The sequence below is a fragment of the Pleurodeles waltl genome, chromosome 4_2, assembly GCF_031143425.1.
Source record: "Pleurodeles waltl isolate 20211129_DDA chromosome 4_2, aPleWal1.hap1.20221129, whole genome shotgun sequence".
Classification (NCBI taxonomy): domain Eukaryota; kingdom Metazoa; phylum Chordata; class Amphibia; order Caudata; family Salamandridae; genus Pleurodeles; species Pleurodeles waltl.
The window spans coordinates 1044032491-1044058486 of NC_090443.1; the positions used below are offsets into that span (position 1 = coordinate 1044032491).

General features: G+C 51.5%; 1 protein-coding gene across 11 annotated transcripts in view; it reads right to left on the minus strand.

Annotated features, from left to right (window-relative positions):
• Window positions 1-23561, minus strand: part of LOC138293695 (transmembrane protein 176B-like) — an 86194-nt gene extending 62633 nt beyond the window's left edge. For 3 of the 11 annotated variants that reach the window (XM_069233019.1, XM_069233010.1, XM_069233009.1), the window contains exon 1: window positions 21159-21215. In XM_069233019.1, the coding sequence (XP_069089120.1) occupies window positions 21159-21200 (42 nt within the window). In that variant the 5' untranslated portion in view covers window positions 21201-21215. Of the gene's footprint in view, window positions 1-18214; window positions 18351-18513; window positions 18642-19709; window positions 19784-20238; window positions 20300-21158; window positions 21216-22032; window positions 22133-22791; window positions 22893-23411 lie in introns of those variants that run through there. The other 8 variants (XM_069233014.1, XM_069233018.1, XM_069233012.1 and 5 more) reach the window with 8 other exon arrangements.
• Between the last annotated feature and the right edge of the window lie 2435 nt (window positions 23562-25996).

A 25996-nucleotide genomic window follows, 5' to 3' on the forward strand; every position in this document is an offset into this window, starting at 1 on the left:
CACAGAGTGAGCATGCGTATCCCATTTGTTACAGGCTGGCCTGGTTTGTAGTGGGTACCTAAGGTACTTACATCTTATACCAGGTCCAGTTATCCCTTATTACTGGAATGTAGTCAGTGTTTAGAAGCCAGGCTGTCTAGGGGTAGCTGTAGCAGAGCAGCCAATGCTGAACTAGGAGACATGCAAAGCTCCTGCAATACCACTATGGTTACACAGTACCTGTACACAATAAATGACAATACTCAGTGTTACCAAAAATAAAGGTACTTTATTTTAGTGAGACAAGGCCAAAAATATATTAGAGGCAATACTCCTTCAGGAGATTTCTTCGGTCCTTCTGGTGCAGGGTAAAGGCAGGGAGTCCCCAGAGAGAGCACACCTTGGAAACTGTTGCAGTTGCTAGCTGGAGCTGAAGTTGCAGTCAAAGAGGCCCTTCTGGATACTTTGTTGCAGTTACAGTGTTTCCTGGAGCAGTCTGCGGTCGATCCGAGGTCAGAGGATGAAGCAGGAGTTGCAGAGGATTCCTGAAGGAAACTTGCAAGCAGAATCTGAAGAGAACCCACAGGAGAGACCCTAAATAGCCCTGAGAGGGGGATTGGCTACCTAACCAGGTATGCACCTATCAGGAGGGGTCTCTGACATCACCTGCTGGCCCAGGCCACTCAGAGATCTCCAGAGTGTTCCCACACCTGGAAAAACAAGATGGCTAACGCCAGGGACACACTGGAGGAGCTCTGGCACCGCCCCTGGGATTGTGATGGACAAGGGAGTGGTCACTCCCCTTTCCTTTGTCCAGTTTCGCACCAGAGCAGGGGACAAGGGGTCGCTGAACCGGTGTAGACTGGCTAATGCAAGGAGGGCACCATCTGTGCCCTTCAAAGCATTTCCAGAGGTGGGGGAGTCTCCCCCTCCCCAGCCTGTAACACCTATTTCCAAAGGGAGAGGGTGTAACACCCTCCTCCCAAAGGAAATGCTTTGTTCTGCCTTCCTGGGACTGAGCTGCTCAAACCCCAGGAGGGCAGAAGCCTGTCTGTGAGGTGGCAGCAACTGTAGCTGCAGTGCAAACCACAGAGAGCTGGTTTGGTAGTGCTGGGGTTCACGGTGGAGCCCCCAGGATGCATGGAATTGGCTCCCCAATACCAGATTGGGAATGGGGGGACAATTCCATGATGTTAGACACCTAACATGGCCATATTCAGAGTTACCATTGTGAAGCTACATATAGGTATTGATTTATATGTAGTGCGTGCGTGTAATGGTATCCCCGCACTCTCGAAGTCTGGGGAATTGGCCCTGGACAGCGTGGGGCACCTTTGCTAGTGCAAGGGTGCCCTCACACTTAGTAACTTTGAACCTAACCTTCAGCAAGTGAAGATTTGGCATATAGGTGACTTATAAGTTACTTAAGTGCAGTGAAAATGGCTGTGAAATAATGTGTGCACTATTTAACTCAGGCTACAGTGGCAGTCCTGTGAAAAGGGTTTGTCTGAGCTCCTTATGGGTGGCAAAAGAAATGCTGCAGCCCATAAAGATCTCCTGGAGCCCCAATGCCCAGGGTACCTAGGTATCACATACTAGGGACTTATAAGGGGGGTCCAGTGTGCCAATTGAAATTTGTAAATGAAGTCACTGGCCTACAGTGACAAATTTAAAAGCAGAGAGAGCATAAGCACTGAGGTTCTGATTAGAAAAGCCTCAGTGACACAGTCAAGCACTGTAGGAGGCTGGCCTGGCTTGCAGTGGGTACCAAGGGGTACTTACCCCTTGCACCAGGTCCAGGTATGCCCTATTAGTGTAGGGGGGTGTCTAGCAGCTTAGGCTGATAGAAAAGGTAGCTTAGCAGAGCAGCTTAGGCTGAACTAGGAGGCGTGTAAAGCTCCTACTATACCACTGGTGTCATATGCACAATATCATAAGAAAACACAATACGCAGATATGCTAAAAATAAAGGTACTTTATTTTTATGACAATATGCCAAAAGTATCTCAGTGAGTACCCTCAGTATGAGGATAGCAAATATACACAAGATATATGTACACAATACCAAAAATATGCAGTAATAGCAATAGAAAGCAATGCAAGCAATGTATAGTCACAATAGATTGCAATGAGAGCACATAGGGATAGGGATAGGGGCAACACAAACCATATAATCTAGAAGTGGAATGGATTTCCTGACGAGAATACCTGTGGAACAAGGGGACCAAGTCCAAGAGTCACGATCAAGTCGGGAGTGGGAAGATGCCCAGGAAATGCCAGCTGTAGGTGCAAAGAAGCTGCCACTGGATGGTAGAAGCTGTGGATTCTGCAAGAACGACAAGGGCTAGAAACTTCCCCTTTGGAGGATGGATGTCCCACGTCGTGAAGAAGCTTGCAGAGGTGTTTCCGTGCAGAAAGAGCACAAACAAGCCTTGATAGCTGCAAGGGTCGCGGTTAGGGTTTTTGGATGCTGCTGTGGCCCAGGAGGGACCAGGATGTCGCCAATTGCGTGAGGAGACAGAGGGGGCGTCCAGCAAGACAAAGAGCCCACTCAGAAGCAAGCAGCACCCGCAGAAGTGCCGGAACAGGCACTACGAAGTGGAGTGAACCGGAGCTCACCCGAAGTCACAAAGGAAGGTCCCACGACGCCGGAGGACAACTCAGGAGGTCGTGCACTGCAGGTTAGAGTGTCGGGGACCCAGGCTTGGCTGTGCACAAAGGAAATCCTGGAAGAGTGCACAGGAGCCGGAGCAGCTGCAAATCACGCAGTACCCAGCAATGCAGTCTAGTGTGGGGAGGCAAGGACTTACCTCCACCAAACTTGGACTGAAGATTCACTGGACTATGGGAGTCACTTAGACAGAGTTGCTGAGTTCAAGGGACCTCGCTCGTCATGCTGAGAGGAGACCCAGAGGACTGGTGATGCAGTCTTTTGGTGCCTGCGGTTGCAGGGGGAAGATTCCGTCGACCCACTGGAGATTTCTTCGGAGCTTCTAGTGCAGAGAGGAGGCAGACTACCCCCACAGCATACACCACCTCTTCCATTCGTTATCTAAAGAATTCCCCAAAGCAGAGACCCTAAATAGCCAGAAAAGGAGGTTTGGCTACCTAGGAGAGAGGATAGGCTAGCAACACCTGGAGGAGCCTATCAGAAGGAGTCTCTGATGTCACCTGCTGGCACTGGCCACTCAGAGCAGTCCAGTGTGCCAGCAGCACCTCTGTTTCCAAGATGGCAGAGGTCTGGAGCACACTGGAGGAGCTCTGGGCACCTCCCAGGGGAGGTGCAGGTCAGGGGAGTGGTCACTCCCCTTTCCTTTGTCCAGTTTCACGCCAGAGCAGGGCTGGGGGATCCCTGAACCGGTGTAGACTGGCTTATGCAGAAATGGGCACCATCTGTGCCCATGAAAGCATTTCCAGAGGCTGGGGGAGGCTACTCCTCCCCAGCCCTAACACCTTTTTCCAAAGGGAGAGGGTGTAACACCCTCTCTCTGAGGAAGTCCTTTGTTCTGCCTTCCTTGGCCAAGCCTGGCTGGACCCCAGGAGGGCAGAAACATGTCTGAGGGGTTGGCAGCAGCAGCAGCTGCAGTGAAACCCCGGGAAAGGTAGTTTGGCAGTACCCGGGTCTGAGCTAGAGACTCGGGGATCATGGAATTCTCTCCCCAATGCCAGAATGGCATTGGGGTGACAATTCCATGATCTTAGACATGTTACATGGCCATGTTCGGAGTTACCATTGTGACGCCATACATATGTCGTGACATATGTATAGTGCACGCGTGTAATGGTGTCCTATCACTCACAAAGTCCGGGGAATTTGCCCTGAACAATGTGGGGGCACCTTGGTTAGTGCCAGGGTGCCCACACACTAAGTAACTTAGCACCCAACCTTTACCAGGTAAAGGTTGGACATATAGGTGACTTATAAGTTACTTAAGTGCAGTGGTAAATGGCTGTGAAATAACGTGGACGTTATTTCACTCAGGCTGCAAGGGCAGGCCTGTGTAAGAATTGTCAGAGCTCCCTATGGGTGGCAAAAGAAATGCTGCAGCCCATAGGGATCTCCTGGAACCCCAATACCCTGGGTACCTCAGTACCATATACTAGGGAATTATAAGGGTGTTCCAGTATGCCAATGTAAATTGGTGAAATTGGTCACTAGCCTGTTAGTGACAATTTGGAAAGAAATGAGAGAGCATAACCACTGAGGTTCTGGATAGCAGTCTCAGTGAGACTGTTAGTCATAACACAGGTAACACATACAGGGCACACTTATGGGCACTGGGGCCCTGGCTGGCAGGGTCCCAGTGACACATACAACTAAAACAACATATATACAGGGAAATATGGGGGTTACATGCCAGGCAAGATGGTACTTTCCTACACAACCCCCCCCCCCCCAAACGAAGGACAATAAGACTAGCCATGACCTGATGAGTCTTCATTGTCTAAGTGGAAATATCTGGAGAGTCCATCTGCATTGGAGTGGGTACTCCCAGGTCTATGTTCCACTGTATAGTCCATTCCCTGTAGGGATATGGACCACCTCAACAATTTAGGGTTTTCACCTTTCATTTGTTTTAGCCAAAGTAGAGGTTTGTGGTCTGTCTGAACAATGAAGTGAGTGCCAAACAGGTATGGCCTCAACTTCTTCAGTGCCCAGACCACAGCAAAGGCCTCCCTCTCTATGGCAGACCAACGCTTTTCTCTAGGGGTCAACCTCCTGCTGATAAAAGCAACAGGTTGATCCTGGCCCTCAGAATTTAGTTGTGATAAGACTGCCCCTACCCCTAATTCAGATGCATCAGTTTGGACAATTAATTTTTTTAGCAACAGGGGCTTTTCAGGACAGGTGCAGAGCACATGGCCTGCTTCAGCCCCTCAAAAGCTTTCTGACAGTTTGCTGTCCATAATACCTTTTTAGGCATTTTCTTTGAAGTGAGGTCATTAAGAGGGGCTGCTATGGAGCCATAGTTCTTTATGAACCTCCTGTAGTACCCAGTGAGGCCTAAAAAGGCTCTCACTTGAGTCTGAGTTGTAGGGGGAACCCAATCTGTAATAGTTTGGATTTTCCCCTGAAGTGGTGCAATCTGTTCTCCACCTACCAGATGTCCCAGATAAACCACTTTCCCCTGCCCTATCTGGCACTTTGAAGCCTTGATAGTGAGGCCTGCCTTTTGCAGGGCCTCCAAAACTTTCCATAGGTGGACCAGGTGATCATCCCAGCTGGAGCTAAAGACAGATATATATCATCTAGATATGCTGCACTAAAAGCTTCCAGCCCTTGCAGGACTGTATTCACCAACCTCGGAAAAGCGGCAGGTGCATTTTTCAATCCAAAAGGCATTACTGTGAATTGGTAGTGCCCTCCAATGGTTGAAAATGCAGTTTTTGCTTTAGCATCCTCTGATAACTTGATCTGCCAATACCATGCAGTCAAATCAAAGGTGCTTAGATACTTGGCAGATGCCAGTGTATCTATTAGTTCATCTGCCCTGGGTATAGGGTGAGCATCAGTTTTAGTTACCTGGTTGAGACCTCTGTAGTCAACACAAAATCTCATTTCCCTTTTCCCATCTTTGGAATGAGGCTTTGGTACAAGTACCACAGGAGAGGCCCATGGACTTTCAGAGTGCTCAACCACTCCCAGTTCAAGCATTTTCTGAACCTCTTGTTTTATGCAGTCTCTGACATGGTCAGGCTGCCTATAGATCTTACTTTTGACAGGCAAGCTGTTTCCAGTATCTATAGTGTGCTCACACCAAGAAGTGGTGCCTGGCACAGTAGAAAACAGTTCAGAAAACTGACCCAGGAGATTTATGCAGTGGTCTTTCTGCTCAGCAGTAAGACAATCTGCTCAAACTACACCTTCCACTAGAGCATCTTGTTCTGTGGAAGAGAAGAGATCAGGGAGAGGGTCACTCTCTTCTTCCTGTCCTTCATCTGTTGCCATGAGCAGGGTGAGATCAGCCCTGTCATAGTAGGGTTTCAGGCGATTGACATGGAGCACCCTAAGGGGACTCCTGGCAGTGCCCAAGTCAACTAAGTAGGTGACTTCTCCCTTTTTCTCAACAATAATGTGGGGTCCACTCTATTTGTCTTGGAGTGCTCTTGGGGCCACAGGCTCCAAAACCCACACTTTCTGCCCTGGTTGGTACTGAATCAGAACAGCCTTCTGGTCATGCCATTGCTTTTGGAGCTCTTGGCTGGCCTGAAGGTTTTTACTGGCCTTTTTCATGTACGCAGCCATTCTGGATCTTAGGCCAAGTACATAGTCCACTATGTCTTGCTTAGGAGCTTTTAAAGGTTGTTCCCAACCCTCCATCACAAGTGTTAGAGGACCTCTTACAGGGTGTCCAAATAGGAGTTCAAAGGGGCTGAAGCCCACTCCTTTTTGGGGTACCTCCCTGTAAGCAAAAAGGAGGCAAGGTAACAGGACATCCCATCTCCTCCTGAGTTTTTCAGGAAGTCCCATTATCATTCCTTTGAGAGTTTTATTAAACCTCTCTACCAGTCCATTTGTTTGTGGATGATAGGGTGTGGTGAACTTGTATGTAATACCACATTCTTTCCACATGGCCTTTAAGTAAGAAGACATTAAATTATTTCCCCTGTCTGATACCACCTCTTTTGGGAAGCCCACCCGGGAAAAGATTCCCAGGAGGGCCTTTGCCACTGCAGGAGCTGTAGTGGTCCTTAGAGGAATTGCTTCAGGATATCTGGTGGCGTGGTCCACTACCACCAAGATAAACCTATTGCCTGAAACAGTAGGAGGGTCAAGGGGGCCAACTATGTCAACCCCTACCCTTTCAAATGGAACCCCAACCACTGGTAGTGGAATAAGGGGTACCTTTGGGGTGCCACCTGTTTTGCCACTGGCTTGACAGGTTTCACAGGACTTACAAAATTCCTTTGTGTCCTCTGACATTCTAGGCCAATGAAACAAGGGAACAAGCCTGTCCCAAGTTTCCATTTGCCCTAAATGTCCAGCTAAGGGAATGCCGTTAGCTAGAGTTAGGAGGAACTCTCTGTATTGCTGAGGAATCACCAATCTCCTGGCAGCTCCAGGTTTTGGATCCCTTGCTTCAGTATACAAGAGGTTGTCCTCCCAGTAAACTCTGTGAGAGTCACTGACATTCCCATTTGCTTGTTTGACAGCTTGCTGTCTTAGACCCTCTAGTGTGGGACAGGTCTGCTGTGCCACACTTAGCTCCTCCCTGGCAGGCCCCCCTCTACCCAAAAGCTCGGCAGTGTCTGCTTCCAGCTCCTCTGGTGTAGGTTCTGCACAGGGTGGAAATTATTCTTCCTCAGAAGTTGGATCCACTGTAGAGGGAGGGATAGTAGGTAGTGTTTTACCTTTACTAACCCTAGCTTTAGGGAGTACTTGGTCCATTCTTCCAGGATCCAAGTCACCCTGTCCTTTTTGCTTTTTTGCCTGAGGCCTTGTCAAAGCTAAAATATGCCCTGGAATGCCCAGCATTGCTGCATGAGCCTCCAACTCCACTTCTGCCCAAGCTGATGCCTCTAAATCGTTCCCTAGTAGACAGTCTACAGGTAAATCTGAGTCAACCACAACTTTCTTTGGACCAGTAACCCCCCCCAGTTGAGATTCACAACAGCCATGGGGTGGCTAAGAGTGTTGTTATGAGCATCAGTCACTTGGTACTGGTGACCAAGTAGGTGTTGTTCAGGGTGGGCCCGTTTCTCTATTACCATGGTAACACTGGCACCTGTGTCCCTGTAGGCCTGAACCTCAACACCATTTATTAGGGGAAGTTGCTTGTACTTATCCATATTAAGGGGACAAGCAACCAAGGTGGTCAAATCAATGGCCCCCTCAGAGACTAACACAGCCTCTGTGGTCTCCCTAATCAGACCAACCCCAACTAAATTACCAAAAGTGAGCCTAGCTACTCCCTTGGATTGGCTATTAGTAGGTTTGCTCCCACCACCACTGCTATTACAAGGGGCACTAGGTGTAGCAGCAGGGGTTGTAGTGGTAGGAGGCTTGGTGCTTTTCTTTGGACAACTGGGATCAGTTGTCCAATGGCCTTTTACTTTACATAAATAGCACCATGGTTTCTTAACTTGATTTGAAGAGGATTTGTACATTACAGGCCCTCTCAAGTGCAGCAAACCACTTGTTAATGTCATCCCCATCCTTGTAAGGGGGAACTATCTTATGCAGATTCCTAGAATCATGCTCTTTCACAGGATTACTATCTGTAATACTGCTGCTGCCACCATGGGGTCCAAACCCCAACTTCTGTCTTTCTTTTTCTAAGTCAAATGCTTGTCTGTCTAAATCCAGCTGTTGCTTCTTGAGCTTCAGCCTGGATTCTTCCACTCTCAATCTATTGAGTTCCCTTTCTAACACTCTGTCTTCAGGGAGGGTGGGTTGGGCATGCTTTGACACAGAAGAATGGTGAGAATGAACAGAGGGAGACCTGTCCCTAACAGATGGCACTCTAACAACCTGGCCTAAAGGGGTAACCTCTATACAATGATGAGAACTCACATTAGTACCAGCCATGCTAGGTGGCCTGCTAAGGGGCAGGTTGCGAAGGTTCCCCTCTAACCCTTTAACTGGGGCTACCCCAGAATCGGAGTGTGAACCATCAGCCAATCTCTCACCAGAGGTGCCAACTAAGGTCTTATCCTGTTCAATTAGCATATTAACTAACAGTTCCCTTGAGGGATTCTTCCCTACCCCTAAACCTCTTTCAATGCAGAGACTCCTTGTTCCTTTCCAGCTAAGGTGATCATATGCAACTGTGGTCAGATCCACGGTTTGACCTGTACCAGACAAGATAGAAAAGGTTTAAGGGACAGAAAAAGAAAGAAAAAGTTTCAGAACTTTTTAAAGAACAGGAAAAAAAACTTTTTCAACTTTTAAGAACTTTTTGAAAGTTTTAGAGGTACTTTTCAGCACTTAGCAAAAGAGTAAGAGAAGAAAAGCCAAACTTTTTGGTTAGGTGTACATACACTGAACTTGTTTTGTATATTTTTCTCTTATGAAAAGTACAAAATGACAAAGTGGTAAGTAGTTGCAAGTACTTATCCCACCGCTGCACAACCAATGTAGGAGGCTGGCCTGGCTTGTAGTGGGTACCAAGGGGTACTTACACCTTGCACCAGGTCCAGGTATCCCTTATTAGTGTAGAGGTGTGTCTAGCAGCTTAGGCTGATAGAAAAGGTAGCTTAGCAGAGCAGCTTAGGCTGAACTAGGAGGCGTGTAAAGCGCCTACTATACCACTGGTGTCATATGCACAATATCATAAGAAAACACAATACACAGATATGCTAAAAATAAAGGTACTTTATTTTTATGACAATATGCCAAAAGTATCTCAGTGAGTACCCTCAGTATGAGGATAGCAAATATACACAAGATATATGTACACAATACCAAAATTATGCAGTAATAGCAATAGAAAGCAATGTATAGTCACAATAGATTGCAATGAGAGCACATAGGGATAGGGGCAACACAAACCATATACTCTAGAAGTGGAATGCGAACCGTGAACGGACCCCAAACCTATGTGACCTTGTAGAGGGTCGCTGGGACTGTAAGAAAACAGTGAGGGTTAGAAAAATAGCCCACCCCAAGACCCTGAAAAGTGGGTGCAAAGTGCACCTAAGTTCCCCAGAGAGCACAGAAGTCGTGATAGGGGAATTCTGCAAGGAAGACCAACACCAGCAATGCAACAACAATGGATTTCCAGATGAGAGTACCTGTGGACCAAGGGGACCAAGTACAAGAGTCACGATCAAGTCGGGAGTGGGCAGATGCCCAGGAAATGCCAGCTGTAGGTGCAAAGAAGCTGCCACTGGATGGTAGAAGCTGTGGATTCTGCAAGAACGACAAGGGCTAGAAACTTCCCCTTTGGAGGATGGATGTCCCACATCGTGGAGAAGCTTGCGGAGGTATTTCCATGCAGAAAGACCACAAACAAGCCTTGATAGCCGCAAGGGTCGCGGTTAGGGTTTTTGGATGCTGCTGTGGCCCAGGAGGGACCAGGATGTCGCCAATTGCGTGAGGAGACAGAGGGGGCGTCCAGCAAGACAAAGAGCCCACTCAGAAGCAAGCAGCACCCGCAGAAGTGCCGGAACAGGCACTACGAAGTGGAGTGAACCGGAGCTCACCCGAAGTCACAAAGGAAGGTCCCACGACGCCGGAGGACAACTCAGGAGGTCGTGCACTGCAGGTTAGAGTGTCGGGGACCCAGGCTTGGCTGTGCACAAAGGAAATCCTGGAAGAGTGCACAGGAGCCGGAGCAGCTGCAAATCATGCGGTACCCACAAATGCAGTCTAGCGTGGGGAGGCAAGGACTTACCTCCACCATACTTGGACTGAAGAGTCACTGGACTGTGGGAGTCACTTGGACAGAGTTGCTGAGTTCAAGGGACCTCGCTCGTCGTGCTGAGAGGAGACCCAGAGGACCGCTGATGCAGTCTTTTGGTGCCCGCGGTTGCAGGGGGAAGATTCCGTCGACCCACGGGAGATTTCTTCGGAGCTTCTAGTGCAGAGAGGAGGCAGACTACCCCCACAGCACGCACCACCAGGAAAACAGTCGAGAAGGCGGTTGGATCAGCGTTACAAGGTCGCAGTAGTCGTCTTTGCTACTTTGTTGCAGTTTTGCAAGCTTCCAGCGCGGTCGGCAATCGATTCCTTGGCAGAAGGTGAAGAGAGAGATGCAGAGGAACTCTGATGAGCTCTTGCATTCGTTATCTAAGGAATTCCCCAAAGCAGAGACCCTAAATAGCCAGAAAAGAGGGTTTGGCTACTTAGGAGAGAGGATAGGCTAGCAACACCTGAAGGAGCCTATCAGAAGGAGTCTCTGACGTCACCTGCTGGCCCTGGCCACTCAGAGCAGTCCAGTGTGCCCGCAGCACCTCTGTTTCCAAGATGGCAGAGGTCTGGAGCACACTGGAGAAGCTCTGGACACCTCCCAGGGGAGGTGCAGGTCAGGGGAGTGGTCACTCCCCTTTCCTTTGTCCAGTTTCGCGCCAGAGCAGGGCTAAGGGGTCCCTGAACCGGTGTAGACTGGCTTATGCAGAAATGGGCACCATCTGTGCCCATGAAAGCATTTCCAGAGGCTGGGGGAGGCTACTCCTCCCCTGCCTTCACACCTTATTCCAAAGGGAGAGGGTGTAACACCCTCTCTCTGAGGAAGTCCTTTGTTCTGCCTTCCTGGGCCAAGCCTGGCTGGGCCCCAGGAGGGCAGAAACCTGTCTGAGGGGTTGGCAGCAGCAGCAGCTGCAGTGAAACCCCTGAAAAGGCAGTTTGGCAGTACCCGGGTCTGAGCTACAGACCCGTGGGATCATGGGATTGTACCAACAATGCCAGGATGGCATTGGGGTGACAATTCCATTATCTTAGACATATTACATGGCCATGTTCGGAGTTACCATTGTGACGCTGTACATAGGTAGTGACCTATGTGTAGTGCACGCGTGTAATGGTGTCCCCGCACTCACAAAGTCCGGGGAATTTGCCCTGAACAATGTGGGGGCACCTTGGCTAGTGCCAGGGTGCCCACACACTAAGTAACTTAGCACCCAACCTTTACCAGGTAAAGGTTAGACATATAGGTGACTTATAAGTTACTTAAGTGCAGTGGTAAATGGCTGTGAAATAACGTGGACGTTATTTCACTGAGGCTGCAAAGGCAGGCCTGTGTAAGAATTGTCATAGCTCCCTATGGGTGGCAAAAGAAATGCTGCAGCCCATAGGGATCTCCTGGAACCCCAATACCCTGGGTACCTCAGTACCATATACTAGGGAATTATAAGGGTGTTCCAGTATGCCAATGTAAATTGGTGAAATTGGTCACTAGCCTGTTAGTGACAATTTGGAAAGAAATGAGAGAGCATAACCACTGAGGTTCTGGATAGCAGAGCCTCAGTGAGACAGTTAGTCATAACACAGGTAACACATACCAGGCACACTTATGAGCACTGGGGCCCTGGCTGGCAGGGTCCCAGTGAAACATACAACTAAAACAACATATATACAGTGAAATATGGGGGTAACATGCTAGGCAAGATGGTACTTTCCTACAAGCACTACTGACACACACACATTAGGCCACAAACTATGAGCACTGGGGTCGTGGCTAGCAGGATCCCAGTGAGACAGTGAAAACACACTGACACATACAAACAGGCCAAAAGTGGGGGTAACCATGCTAGAAAGAGGCTACTTTCTCACACCATTACAAAGTCAGAACTACAGATACCAAACTGCAGGGGAAGAGCATGTTTAGCTCATTACAGATTCAAAAGTACAGGTGACAGAATGCAGACGGAGAGCATATGAAGCCCATTACTGATTTAGGACTACAAGTACCAGAATGCATAGGGACAGCATGTGTAGCCCATTACAGATTCAAGACTACAAGTACCAGAATGCAGGGAAAGAGCATGCTTAGCATATTTCAGATTCAGGACTGCAGGTACCAAAATGCAAAAAATACAACTGAACTGGGTGAGGTCACAACAAGTTGTAGCAGAAAGAAGAGTTCTACAAAGGACAATGACAGACTTACGTCTATTGGTTACTTCCTCCCTGGCATACTCATCCCCTCTGAGGAATGAGACCAGCCTAGGGTGAGCAGGACCAGTCAATGGTCGGCAGGGTGGGCCAGTGCAGGGAAGGACTGCCGAGAACCAGTGCGGGAATAGTCTAGGGGAGGAGCATGGGACCAGTCTAGGGAAGGAGTGCGGGACCAGTCTAGGGAAGGAGTACGGGACCGGTCTAGGGAAGGAGTACGGGACCGGTCTAGGGAAGGAGTACGGGACCGGTCTAGGGAAAGGGTACGGGACCGGTCTAGGGAAGGAGTACAGGACCAGTCTAGGGAAGGAGTACGGGACCAGTCTAGGGAAGGAGTGCAGGACTAATCTAGGGAAGGAGTGCGGGACCAGTCTAGGGAAGGAGTACGGGACCAGTCCAGGGAAGGAGTACGGGACCAGTCTAGGGAAGGAGTACGGGACCAGTCTAGGTTAGGAGTGTGGGACCAGTCTAGGGAAGGAGTGCGGGACCAGTTTAGGTTAGGAGTGCGGGACCAGTCTAGGGAAGGAGTGCGGGACCAGTCTAGGGAAGGAGTGTGGGACCAGTCTAGGGAAGGAGTGTGGGACCAGTCTAGGGAAGGAGTGCGGGACCAGTTTAGGGAAGGAGTGCTGGACCAGTTTAGGTTAGGAGTGCGGGACCAGTTTAGGTTAGGAGTGCGGGACCAGTCTAGGGAAGAAGTGCGGGACCAGTCTAGGTTAGGATGTGGGACCAGTCTAGGAAGGAGTGTAAGACCAGTCTAGGTTAGGAGTGTGGGACCAGTCTAGGTTAGGAGTGCGGGACCAGTCTAGGGAAGGAGCGTGGGACCAGTCTAGGGAAGGAGTGCGGGACCAGTTTAGGTTAGGAGTGCGGGACCAGTCTAGGGAAGGAGTGCGGGACCAGTCTAGGGAAGGAGTGCGGGACCAGTTTAGGTTAGGAGTGCGGGACCAGTCTAGGAAAGGAGCGTGGGACCAATCAAGGAAGGAGTGCGGGTCCAGTCTAGGGAAGGAGTGCAGGACCAGTCTAGGGAAGGAGTGCGGGACTAGCTTAAAGCAAGGAGTGTGGGACCAGTCTAGGGAAGGAGTGCGGGACCAGTCTAAGGCAAGGAGTGAGGGACCAGTCTAGGGAAGGAGTACGGGACCAGTCCAGGGAAGGAGTACGGGACCAGCCTAGGGAAGGAGTACGGGACCAGTCTAGGGAAGGAGTGCGGGACCAGTCTAGGGAAGGAGCGTGGGACCAGTCTAGGGAAGGAGTGCGGGACCAGTCTAGGGCAATAGTGCGGGACCAGACTAGGAAAGGAATGTAGGCCAAGTCTAGGGAAGGAGTGTGAGACCATTCTAGGTTAGGAGTGTGGGACCAGATTAGGGAAGGAGTGCAGGACCAGTCTAGGTTAGGAGTGTTGGACCAGTCTAGGGAAGAAGTGCGGGTCCAGTCTAGGGAAGGAGTGTGGGACCAGTCTAGGAAAGGAGCGTTGGACCAGTCTAGGAAAGGAGCGTGGGACCAATCAAGGAAGGAGTGCGGGTCCAGTCTAGGGAAGGAGTGCGGGACCAGCTTAAAGCAAGGAGTGTGGGACCAGTCTAGGGAAGGAGTGCGGGACCAGTCTAAGGCAAGGAGTGAGGGACCAGTCTAGGGAAGGAGTACGGGACCAGTCCAGGGAAGGAGTACGGGACCATTCCAGGGAAGGAGTACGGGACCAGCCTAGGGAAGGAGTACGGGACCAGTCTAGGGAAGGAGTGCGGGACCAGTCTAGGGAAGGAGTGTGGGACCAGTCTAGGGTAGTCGTGTGGGACGAGTGTTTGACAAGTGTGGGAGCAGTCTAGGGAAGGAGTGCGGGACCAGTCTAGGGTAGGAGTGTGGGACCAGTCTAGGGTAGGCGTGTGGGACGAGTGTTTGACCAGTGTGGGACCAGTCTAGGGTGAGCAGGACAAGACACTGGATGCCAGGCTGGACCAGTCTAGGGTAGGAGTGTGGGACCAGTCTAGGGTAGGAGTGTGGGACCAGTCTAAGGCGAGGAGGACCAGACACCGGAGAGCAGGCTGGACCACTTCAGGGAAGGAGTGTGGGAACAGTGCAGGAAAGGAGTGTGAGACCAATCTAGGGAAGGAGTGTGGGACCAGTGCGAACCAGTCTAGGTTGTGCATGACCAGTCACTGGAGGGCAGGCTGGACCAGTGCAGGAGAGGAGTGTGGTACCTGCCTAGGAAAGGAGTGTGGGGCCAGTGCAGGGAAGGAGTGTGGGACCAGTCTAGGGAAGGAGTGCAGGCCGGGTCTAGGGAAGGAGTGTGGGATCAGTGCAGGGAAGGAGTGTAGGACCAGTCTAGGGTAGGCGTGTGGGACGAGTGTTTGACTAGTGCGGGACCAGTCTAGGGTGAGCAGGACCAGACACTGGGTGGCAGGCTGGACCAGTCTAGGGTAGGCGTGTGGGACCAGTCTAGGGTAGGAGTGTGGGACCAGTCTAAGGCAAGGAGGACCAGACACCGGAGAGCAGGCTGGACCAGTGCAGGGAAGGAGTGTGGGACCAGTCTAGGGTAGGCGTGTGGGACGAGTGTTTGACCAGTGCGGGACCAGTCTAGGGTGAGCAGGACCAGACACTGGATGGCAGGCTGGACCAGTCTAGGGTAGGAGTGTGGGACCAGTCTAGGGTAGGAGTGTGGGACCAGTCTAGGGTGAGCAGGACCAGACACTGGGTGGCAGGCTGGACCAGTCTAGGGTAGGCGTGTTGGACCAGTCTAGGGTAGGCATGTGGGACCAGTCTAGGGTAGGCATGTGGGACCGGTCTAGGGTAGGAGTGTGGGACCAGTCTAGGGTAGGAGTGTGGGACCAGTCTAGGGTAGGAGTGCGGGACCAGTCTAGGGTGAGCAGGACCAGACACTGGGTGGCAGGCTGGACCAGTCTAGGGTAGGCGTGTGGGACCAGTCTAGGGTGAGCAGGGCCAGACACTGGGTGGCAGGCTGGACCAGTCTAGGGTAGGCGTGTTGGACCGGTCTAGGGTAGGCATGTGGGACTGGTCTAGGGTAGGCATGTGGGACCGGTCTAGGGTAGGAGTGTGGGACCAGTCTAGGGTAGGAGTGCGGGACAAGTGTTTGACTAGTGCGGGACCAGTCTAGGGTGAGCAGGACCAGACACTGGGTGGCAGGCTGGACCAGTCTAGGGTAGGCGTGTTGGACCGGTCTAGGGTAGGCATGTGGGACCGGTCTAGGGTAGGCATGTGGGACCGGTCTAGGGTAGGAGTGTGGGACCAGTCTAGGGTAGGAGTGCGGGACAAGTGTTTGACTAGTGCGGGACCAGTCTAGGGTGAGCAGGACCAGACACTGGGTGGCAGGCTGGACCAGTCTAGGGTAGGCGTGTGGGACCGGTCTAGGGTAGGCATGTGGGACCAGTCTAAGGCGACGAGGACCAGACACCGGAGAGCAGGCTGGACCAGTGCAGGGAAGGAGTGTGGGACCAGCTGATTTGTAATGATTGTGACCATCAAACGAATGACTAAGAGTAATACCTGAGAAACTCTGCAGGTGCTGCGCTAGAAGGAAACTCCCATAAAGACACCACATCCAGGGCACTAACAATATGGAAGCGGGGAGCAGGGCCTCCTCTGCACAGACCACAGCAACAGAGCTCAGCTGTACCTCAAAGGCGAGTCTCACGCAACAAAGTCAGAAGTTGAAGTTTGTGTTGTAAGTGGTGAACTTTAAAAGGCCTGCACTGTAAAATATTGTATAACAGATACTTTTTGTTGATTATTCAAGATAACTGTGAGCATCCAACTTTTCTTTCTGAGCAAAGAAAGGTGTAAATTCAATAACATTTTATCATAACAGTGATTAGTGAACAACACGGTCTTTACAACAAGTTAAGGCTTCCAAACTGCATGCACTTCCTAAACAAACAAGTGAGAAATCAGCAACTAAAATTTGTCTTTCCAGCAAAGCAAAGCATCAGAGAACATGGATGTGCTTGTGAAGTGTCACCTCTGCAGTCTAACAAAAGGCATACTTGATGACCCTCGTCACCCAGCCTCTTGGGACCCTGTACCCATCTTCAAGATGCCATGGCCTTGATGGACAGAGCATCCGAGCAAGGGCAACCATGGAACACACATACATGCTAACAGCAGAAGGGGCCTGGCCCTGTCTCTAAAGCACTAATATTGTGAAAAATTGATAACATGAGGTTTGCTCAACCAATCTATAACAAGACTGAAAAAGAATACATTTCCACATTTGTGAGCTGTAAAGTAAAGAATCCAATAGATTACATTGGGTTTAAATTCTCTGAGTTTCTAAACTAGAGAAACAAAAAAAAACCTCCTCTCCACAAACCACACGGAATTGTTGTGCAGTTTATTGTTCCCAAAATGTTACTTTTTGGAAGTATTAAGACATTCAAAACAAGCATTGGCATAGCCAATAGGTCTCGCCTTTGGATGTGACGGCATTTTTTTTTATTACTGTTGTGTATTAGTATGAACATATTCAATTCTGATGTTATTTATACATGTTTATGTTTAATCTTTGTTGGTGTGTGGTGCAGTGTGTATGGTGAATTATTAAATAAAAAAGTCTTGCTTTTTGTTAAATGTTTTATTTTTCTAGTTTTGTTGTTAAGTAACTTCTTTGGTATTTCTAAGCACTATTTTTACCTTATTATTTACAATAAACACACAATAAACATATTTGCAGGTGTATTTCTTGCGAGTATTTTCAAAGCCTAGGGGTGTAATTTCTAGGTTTCAGGCAGCCTTTAGCCCTTCAAAAGCAATGCGTGGAATCGCACCTTTTGTAACAACCTGGCGCCAAGATGGAGTCACAGCGAGCAGCGCCAGAAACAATTATTTAACCGCACCTATCCACCATCTTTAAAATATCTTTAATTTCTTCATTAGAAAATGCAGATGTATGTAGTGCTTCATTTGTGCTTGCTGTTTCCGGTGCGGAGCACCTGCACTTATTGTTGAGGGCCGGCGCTTATTTTTCTGCCTTAAGCATTTACTGTGAGCAAAAGTCACATATGAGAAAGACGGAGGAAGAGAAAAACGAAAAAAGTGTCACAACAGAAGAAAGTAACCGGAGAGAGCTGAAGGGGCAGAGAGTGTTCTTAAAGCGACAGAACCTTTGTTTAAGGTCCAGCAACTGGAAACGGCTCAATAAAGTATGGTGCGGCCGCGCTGCACCAATTACAGGAGCTGGGAGGACTCAAGCGCTCCTCGGAAACAAGCTCGAGAAGTGAAAGGTGTGGAACCGAGGACCCAGGTTCAAGTCACGGCATCAGCTCAACATCATTAAATCTCCAGTGACTACAAAAAAATTAATGTCTTTGTATAATGCAGCTGATACTCACGTAAAGCAAAACAGTATATAAGCAGTGGGAACCAGGAGCCATCAAATCCCCAAGTTTACAAAGCCCCAGAACAGACGTGCCTGAGGGCGCTAAAAAGCCACAACTGCTCTAAAATGTCACATATAGGACATGTTTAATGCAAGGGAGAGTGGGAGATGTCAGCATCCGCGCAGCACACACAGCCGCATCCCCTCCCACCTCTCTCTCACTGGACTCTGACGTCTCTCCCGTCACCGGTCTGACGTCTCTTCTCCCAGGACAGATCCGTCTCTCCCTTCACCTGTCTGAATTCTCTCCCTTCACCGGTCTGACGTCTCTTCTCCCAGGACAGATCCGTCTCTCCCTTCACCTGTCTGACGTCTCTTCTCCCAGGACAGATCCGTCTCTCCCGTCACCGGTCTGACGTCTCTTCTCCCAGGACAGATCCGTCTCTCCCTTCACCGGTCTGACGTCTCTTCTCCCAGGACAGATCCGTCTCTCCCTTCTCCTGTCTGACGTCTCTTCTCCCAGGACAGATCCGTCTCTCCCTTCACCTGTCTTACGTTCCTTCTCCCAGGACAGATCCGTCTCTCTCTTCCCCTGTCTGACGTCTCTCCCTTCACCAGTCTGACGTCTCTTCTCCCAGGACAGATCCGTCTCTCCCTTCACCTGTAAAACGTCTCTTCTCCCAGGACAGATCCGTCTCCCCCTTCACCGGTCTGACGTCTCTTCTCCCAGGACAGATCCGTCTCTCTCTTCACCTGTCTGACGTCTCTCCCTTCACCGGTCTGACGTCTCTTCTCCCAGGACAGCTCCGTCTCTCCCTTCACTTGTTGGACGTCTCTTCTCCCAAGACAGCTTCGTCTCTCCCTTCACTTGTTGGTCGTCTGTCCTCCCAGGATAGGTCCGTCTCTCCCTTCACCTGTCTGACATCTCTTCTCCCAGGACAGATCCGTCTCTCCCTTCACCTGTCTGAATTCTCTCCCTTCACCTGTCTGACGTCCCTTCTCCCAGGACAGATCTGTCTCTCTCTTCACCTGTCTGACGTCTCTCCCTTCACCGGTCTGACGTCTCTTCTCCCAGGACAGAACTGTCTCTCCCTTCACCTGTCTGACGTCTCTCCCTTCACCGGTCTGACGTCTCTTCTCCCAGGACAGATCCGTCTCTCCCTTCACCTGTCTGACGTCTCTCCCTTCACCGGTCTGATGTCTCTTCTCCCAGGACAGATCCGTCTCTCCCTTCTCCTGTCTGACGTCTCTTCTCCCAGGACAGATCCGTCTCTCCCTTCACCTGTCTGGCGTCTCTCCCTTCACCGGTCTGACGTCTCTTCTCCCAGGACAGATCAGTCTCTCCCTTCACCTGTCTGACGTCTCTTCTCCCAGGACAGATCCGTCTCTCCCTTCACCTGTCTTACGTTCCTTCTCCCAGGACAGATCCGTCTCTCTCTTCCCCTGTCTGACGTCTCTCCCTTCACCAGTCTGACGTCTCTTCTCCCAGCACAGATCCGTCTCTCCCTTCACCTGTCTGACGTCTCTCCCTTCACCGGTCTGACGTCTCTTCTCCCAGGACAGAACTGTCTCTCCCTTCACCGGTCTGACGTCTCTTCTCCCAGGACAGAACTGTCTCTCCCTTCACCTGTCTGACATCTCTCCCTTCACCAGTCTGACGTCTCTCCCTTCACCGGTCTGACGTCTCCCCCTTCACTGGTCTGACGTCTCTTCTCCCAGGACAGATCCGTCTCTCCCTTCACCTGTCTGACGTCTCTTCTCCCAGGACAGATCCGTCTCTCCCTTCACCTGTCTGAATTCTCTCCCTTCACCGGTCTGACGTCTCTTCTCCCAGGACAGATCCGTCTCTCCCTTCACCTGTCTGACGTCTCTTCTCCCAGGACAGATCCGTCTCTCTCTTCACTTGTTGGACGTCTCTTCTCCCAGGACAGATCCGTCTCTCCCTTCACCGGTCTGACGTCTCTTCTCCCAGGACAGATCCGTCTCTCCCTTCACCTGTCTGACGTCTCTTCTCCCAGGACAGATCCGTCTCTCCCTTCACCTGTCTGACGTCTCTCCCTTCACCGGTCTGACGTCTCTTCTCCCAGGACAGATCCGTCTCTCCCTTCACCTGTCTGACGTCTCTTCTCCCAGGACAGATCCGTGTCTCCCTTCACTTGTTGGACGTCTCTTCTCCCAAGACAGATCCGTCTCTCCCTTCACTTGTTGGACGTCTCTCCTCCCAGGACAGATCCGTCTCTCCCTTCACCTGTCTGACGTCTCTTCTCCCAGGACAGATCCGTCTCTCCCTTCACCTGTCTGACGTCTCTTCTCCCAGGACAGGTCCGTCTCTCCCTTCACCTGTAAAACGTCTTTTCTCCCAGGACAGGTCCGTCTCTCCCTTCACCTGTAAAACGTCTCTTCTCCCAGGACAGATCCGTCTCTCCCTTCACCAGTCTGACGTCTCTTCTCCCAGGACAGAACTGTCTCTCCCTTCACCGGTCTGACGTCTCTCCCTTCACCGGTCTGATGTCTCTTCTCCCAGGACAGATCCGTCTCTTCTCCCAGGACAGATCCGTCTCTCCCTTCACCTGTCTGACGTCTCTTCTCCCAGGACAGATCTGTCTCTCCCTTCACCTGTCTGACGTCTCTCCCTTCACCTGTCTGACGTCTCTTCTCCCAGGACAGATCCGTCTCTCCCTTCACCGGTCTGATGTCTCTCCCGTCACCGGTCTGACGTCTCTTCTCCCAGGACAGATCCGTCTCTCCCTTCACCTGTCTGACGTCTCTTCTCCCAGGACAGATCCGTCTCTCCTTTCACCTGTCTGACGTCTCTTCTTCCAGGACAGATCCGTCTCTCCCTTCACTTGTTGGACGTCTCTCCTCCCAGGATAGGGCCGTCTCTCTCTTCACCTGTCTGACGTCTCTCCCTTCACCGGTCTGACGTCTCTTCTCCCAGGACAGATCCGTCTCTCCCTTCACCTGTAAAACGTCTCTTCTCCCAGGACAGATCCATCTCTCCCTTAACCTGTAAAACGTCTCTTCTCCCAGGACAGATCCGTCTCTCCCTCCATCTGTCTGACGTCTCTTCTCCCAGGACAGATCCGTCTCTCCCTTCACCTGTCTGATGTCTCTTCTCCCAGGACAGATCCGTCTCTCCCTTCACTTGTTGGACGTGTCTCCTCCCAGGATAGGTCAGTCTCTCTCTTCACCTGTCTGACGTCTCTCCCTTCACCGGTCTGATGTCTCTTCTCCCAGGACAGATCCGTCTCTCCCTTCACCTGTCTGACGTCTCTTCTCCCAGGACAGATCCGTCTCTCCCTTCACCTGTAAAACGTCTCTTCTCCCAGGACAGATCCGTCTCTCCATTCACCTGTCTGATGTCTCTTCTCCCAGGACAGATCCGTCTCTCCCTTCACCTGTCTGACGTCTCTTCTCCCAGGACCGATCCGTCTCTCCCTTCACTTGTTGGACGTCTCTCCTTCCAGGATAGGTCCATCTCTCCCTTCACTTGTTGGACGTCTCTCCCTTCACCGGTCTGACGTCTCTTCTCCCAGGACAGATCCGTCTCTCCCTTCACCTGTAAAACGTCTCTTCTCCCAGGAGAGATCCGTCTCTCCCTTCACCTGTCTGACGTCTCTTCTCCCAGGAGAGATCCGTCTCTCCCTTCACCTGTCTGACGTCTCTTCTCCCAGGAGAGATCCGTCTCTCCCTTCACTTGTTGGACGTCTCTCCTCCCAGGATAGGTCCGTCTCTCTCTTCACCTGTCTGACGTCTCTCCCTTCACCGGTCTGACGTCTCTTCTCCCAGCACAGATCCGTCTCTCCCTTCACCTGTCTGACATCTCTTCTCCCAGGACAGATCCGTCTCTCCCTTCACCTGTCTGACGTCTCTCCCTTCACCGGTCTGACGTCTCTCCCTTCACCAGTCTGACGTCTCTTCTCCCAGGACAGCTCCGTCTCTCCCTTCACTTGTTGGACGTCTCTTCTCCCAAGACAGCTCCGTCTCTCCCTTCACTTGTTGGTCGTCTCTCCTCCCAGGATAGGTCCGTCTCTCCCTTCACCTGTCTAACGTCTCTCCCTTCACCTGTCTGACGTCTCCCCCTTCACCGGTCTGACGTCTCTTCTCCCAGGACAGATCCGTCTCTCCCTTCACCTGTAAAACGCCTCTTCTCCCAGGACAGATCCGTCTCTCCCTTAACCTGTAAAACGTCTCTTCTCCCAGGACAGATCCGTCTCTCCCTTCACCTGTCTGACGTCTCTTCTCCCAGGACAGATCCGTCTCTCCCTTCACCTGTAAAACGTCTCTTCTCCCAGGACAGATCCGTCTCCCCCTTCACCGGTCTGACGTCTCTTCTCCCAGGACAGATCCGTCTCTCCCTTCACCTGTAAAACGTCTCTTCTCCCAGGACAGATCCGTCTCTCCCTTAACCTGTAAAACGTCTCTTCTCCCAGGACAGATCCGTCTCTCCCTTCACCTGTCTGACGTCTCTTCTCCCAGGACAGATCCGTCTCTCCCTTCACCTGTAAAACGTCTCTTCTCCCAGGACAGATCCGTCTCCCCCTTCACCGGTCTGACGTCTCTTCTCCCAGGACAGATCCGTCTCTCCCTTCACTTGTAAAACGTCTCTTCTCCCAGGACAGATCCGTCTCTCCCTTAACCTGTAAAACGTCTCTTCTCCCAGGACAGATCCGTCTCTCCCTTCACCTGTCTGACGTCTCTTCTCCCAGGACAGATCCGTCTCTCCCTTCACCTGTAAAACGTCTCTTCTCCCAGGACAGATCCGTCTCCCCCTTCACCGGTCTGACGTCTCTTCTCCCAGGACAGATCCGTCTCTCCCTTCACCTGTAAAACGTCTCTTCTCCCAGAACAGATCCGTCTCTCCCTTAACCTGTAAAACGTCTCTTCTCCCAGGACAGATCCGTCTCTCCCTTCACCAGTCTGACGTCTCTCTCTTCACCTGTCTGACGTCTCTTCTCCCAGGACAGCTCCGTCTCTCCCTTCACTTGTTGACGTCTCTCCTCCCAGGACAGATCCGTCTCTCCCTTCACCTGTCTGACGTCTCTCCCTTCACCGGTCTGACGTCTCTTCTCCCAGGACAGATCCGTCTCTCCCTTCACCTGTAAAACGTCTCTTCTCCCAGGACAGATCCGTCTCCCCCTTCACCGGTCTGACGTCTCTTCTCCCAGGACAGATCCGTCTCTCCCTTCACCTGTCTGACGTCTCTTCTCCCAGGACAGATCCGTCTCTCCCTTAACCTGTAAAACGTCTCTTCTCCCAGGACAGATCCGTCTCTCCCTTCACCTGTCTGACGTCTCTTCTCCCAGGACAGATCCGTCTCTCCCTTCACCTGTAAAACGTCTCTTCTCCCAGGACAGATCCGTCTCCCCCTTCACCGGTCTGACGTCTCTTCTCCCAGGACAGATCCGTCTCTCCCTTCACCTGTAAAACGTCTCTTCTCCCAGGACAGATCCGTCTCCCCCTTCACCGGTCTGACGTCTCTTCTCCCAGGACAGATCCGTCTCTCCCTTCACCTGTAAAACGTCTCTTCTCCCAGGACAGATCCGTCTCTCCCTTCACCTGTCTGACGTCTCTTCTCCCAGGACAGATCCGTCTCTCTCTTCACCTGTCTGACGTCTCTTCTCCCAGGACAGCTCCGTCTCTCCCTTCACTTGTTGACGTCTCTCCTCCCAGGATAGGTCCCCCTCCCCTCCTGCCTTCCTGTTTAACGGAGGAGGGGAGGGCTCAGAGACTGCAGGGAGGGCACTGGAGGGGGAGGGCCCGAAGGCCGAGGGAGGGTGCAGTTAACCCGTACCCCGGCTCCCTGCTCTGGGGGGCGCAGGGCTCAGTGTCCTGAAACCTGTTCCTGTGGAACTGAGGACGCGTGTAATAGTGTAACTGGCGCCGGTGTAAAGCGCTTCAATGTCTTCGGGTCGAGTTCGCGCTATAGAAAACTGCAAACACATATGGAAGAGCCGCCATTTCTTCTGGGGGGGGGAGTAACTCTATATTTTGAAAACAAGTCTGTATCGCACGTTTGTGCCTCTCTCTGTTTGTGGAGATCAAAATATAATCGTGCCAAAAGGGCGGAGAGCTCTGCTTCTGGGGGTAAAGCAGTTCTCAGGTTGAGGGGGGTGTGAGGGGCTAAGTGAAAGAGAAATGCACCCACGTTCTGCAAGGGGCACGGATGAGGGCGAGACACCCACATTTTGCAAGGGGACTGTGGAGGGGCAGACACCCACATTTTGCAAGGGGACTGTGGAGGGGCAGACACCCACATTTGCAAGGGGACAGTGGAGGGGCAGACACCCACATTTTGCAAGGGGACTGTGGAGGGGCAGACACCCACATTTGCAAGGGGACAGTGGAGGGGCAGACACCCACATTTGCAAGGGGCACAGTGGAGGGGCAGACACCCACATTTGCAAGGGGACAGTGGAGGGGCAGACACCCACATTTGCAAGGGGACAGTGGAGGGGCAGACACCCACATTTGCAAGGGGCACAGTGGAGGGGCAGACACCCACATTTTGCAAGGGGCACAGATGAGGGGAGACACCCACATTTTGCAAGGTGGACGGTTTCCAAGTGCGCCACAGGGCGGGTTTCCTTCCCGCTCTACTCTTTACCAGCCTGGGGTGGAAACAGCAGTGTCCAGAGATATTCCTGTGGTCCAATGCCCCCCTCTGCTGGTCAAAGAGCGCCTTGCAAGGCAGGGCCGGCCCGAAGTCGGACTGACGGGGCAGCGCCAGGGCGGAAAGATACCTTGGTGTTTGCTGGGGGGGGGGGGGGTCGTTGAGTTGTGAAGATGGGAGGAGGGCACGGGGGTGATGGGGTGCTAACAATTATGCTGTGGTGCTTCAAGGGCTGATTATAAAGCCTTTAATGGAACCCGATTGAGACCAAGTGGAATGGACGAGGCTCTGTTTGCATGACATTGTGGCCCATATTTATGGGAAAAGGACTGAGCGCGACGCTGAGCCAAAATTGGCAGCACCACGCTCCATCATTTTCACAATGCAGCGATGCATCGTATTTAATGGAATACAGCGCACCCCTGTGTTGTTCCCTGCGCTGGCGCTAATTTGAGCTGCCAACGCAGGCGGCAGTCTGCGTTGAGGGGTTTGATTGTTTTTGTGCGGGAAGCTGTCCCTTCCTGCACATAAACAATCACTAATAGCGCTGCAGCACTTCTGTGTGTGCTGAAGTGCCACAGCGTCATTTGCAAATCATTGTTTATTTGCAGGAAGGGACACTTTCCCGCATATAAACAATAATTTCTGGCATTTTGCTCTTTATTCTGCAGCATGCATAGAAAAAGCAAAAAAAGAGGAGGAATAAAACGATTCCTTCTCGTTGCGCCTTGCTAACGCCACTTGTGTGGTGTCATTATATTTTGGCGCTGCCTCAGGTTTACGAAATCTCGTTTTGCTGTGGGCAATTGCACACCCCTTTGATGCAGAAAAATGTGTCGGAGGGGCCCATATTTATAAGGTGGCGTAACACCACAAAAAGTCACGTTACACCTCCTTGTAAATATGAGGCAGAGGTTAGCGCCAGCGGAGCATCACGTAAAGTGATGCTCCGATGGCGCTAGGGGCTCTTAAATATGCCCCTAAGTTCAGTAGTTTCCTGCTGTGCACCAATGGCGTAACAAGGTCGTCGTCCCCACTTCTCCCCGGCAGCCCCTGCGCTGTGGGGGGGCTCCCAGCACAGCACCTTGCATGAGTAATTCCAGGACCTCCCCTCCATCTTCTTTGCACGGTGAGACCCCTTCCAGTTTTGTTACACCACTGCTGCACCCCTTGGAATATTGAAGCCCCGGTTCTGGGCCCAGTGCGCTCATGGCCGGCCTGGACAAGTCTATCTTTTTTAGCAACATCAGGCCTATCTTCCATACATGCCAACCCTCCCGATTCAGACAGGAGACTACTAATTTCAAAGCTAGTCTCCCGCCTCCCAATTCCTGCATGCAGAAACCTGATTCCTCTGCAGGCTTCAGCTGACAGGGCCTGGTATTGTGTGACTCGGAGTGTGCACTACCAGCAACCTGCTCCTGCGGGCCGGTGCACAGCACTTGCATCACTCTCTCAGTATGCACTGCCAGTAACCTGCTCCTGCGGGCCGGTGCACAGCACTTGCATCACTCTCTCTCAGTGTGCACTG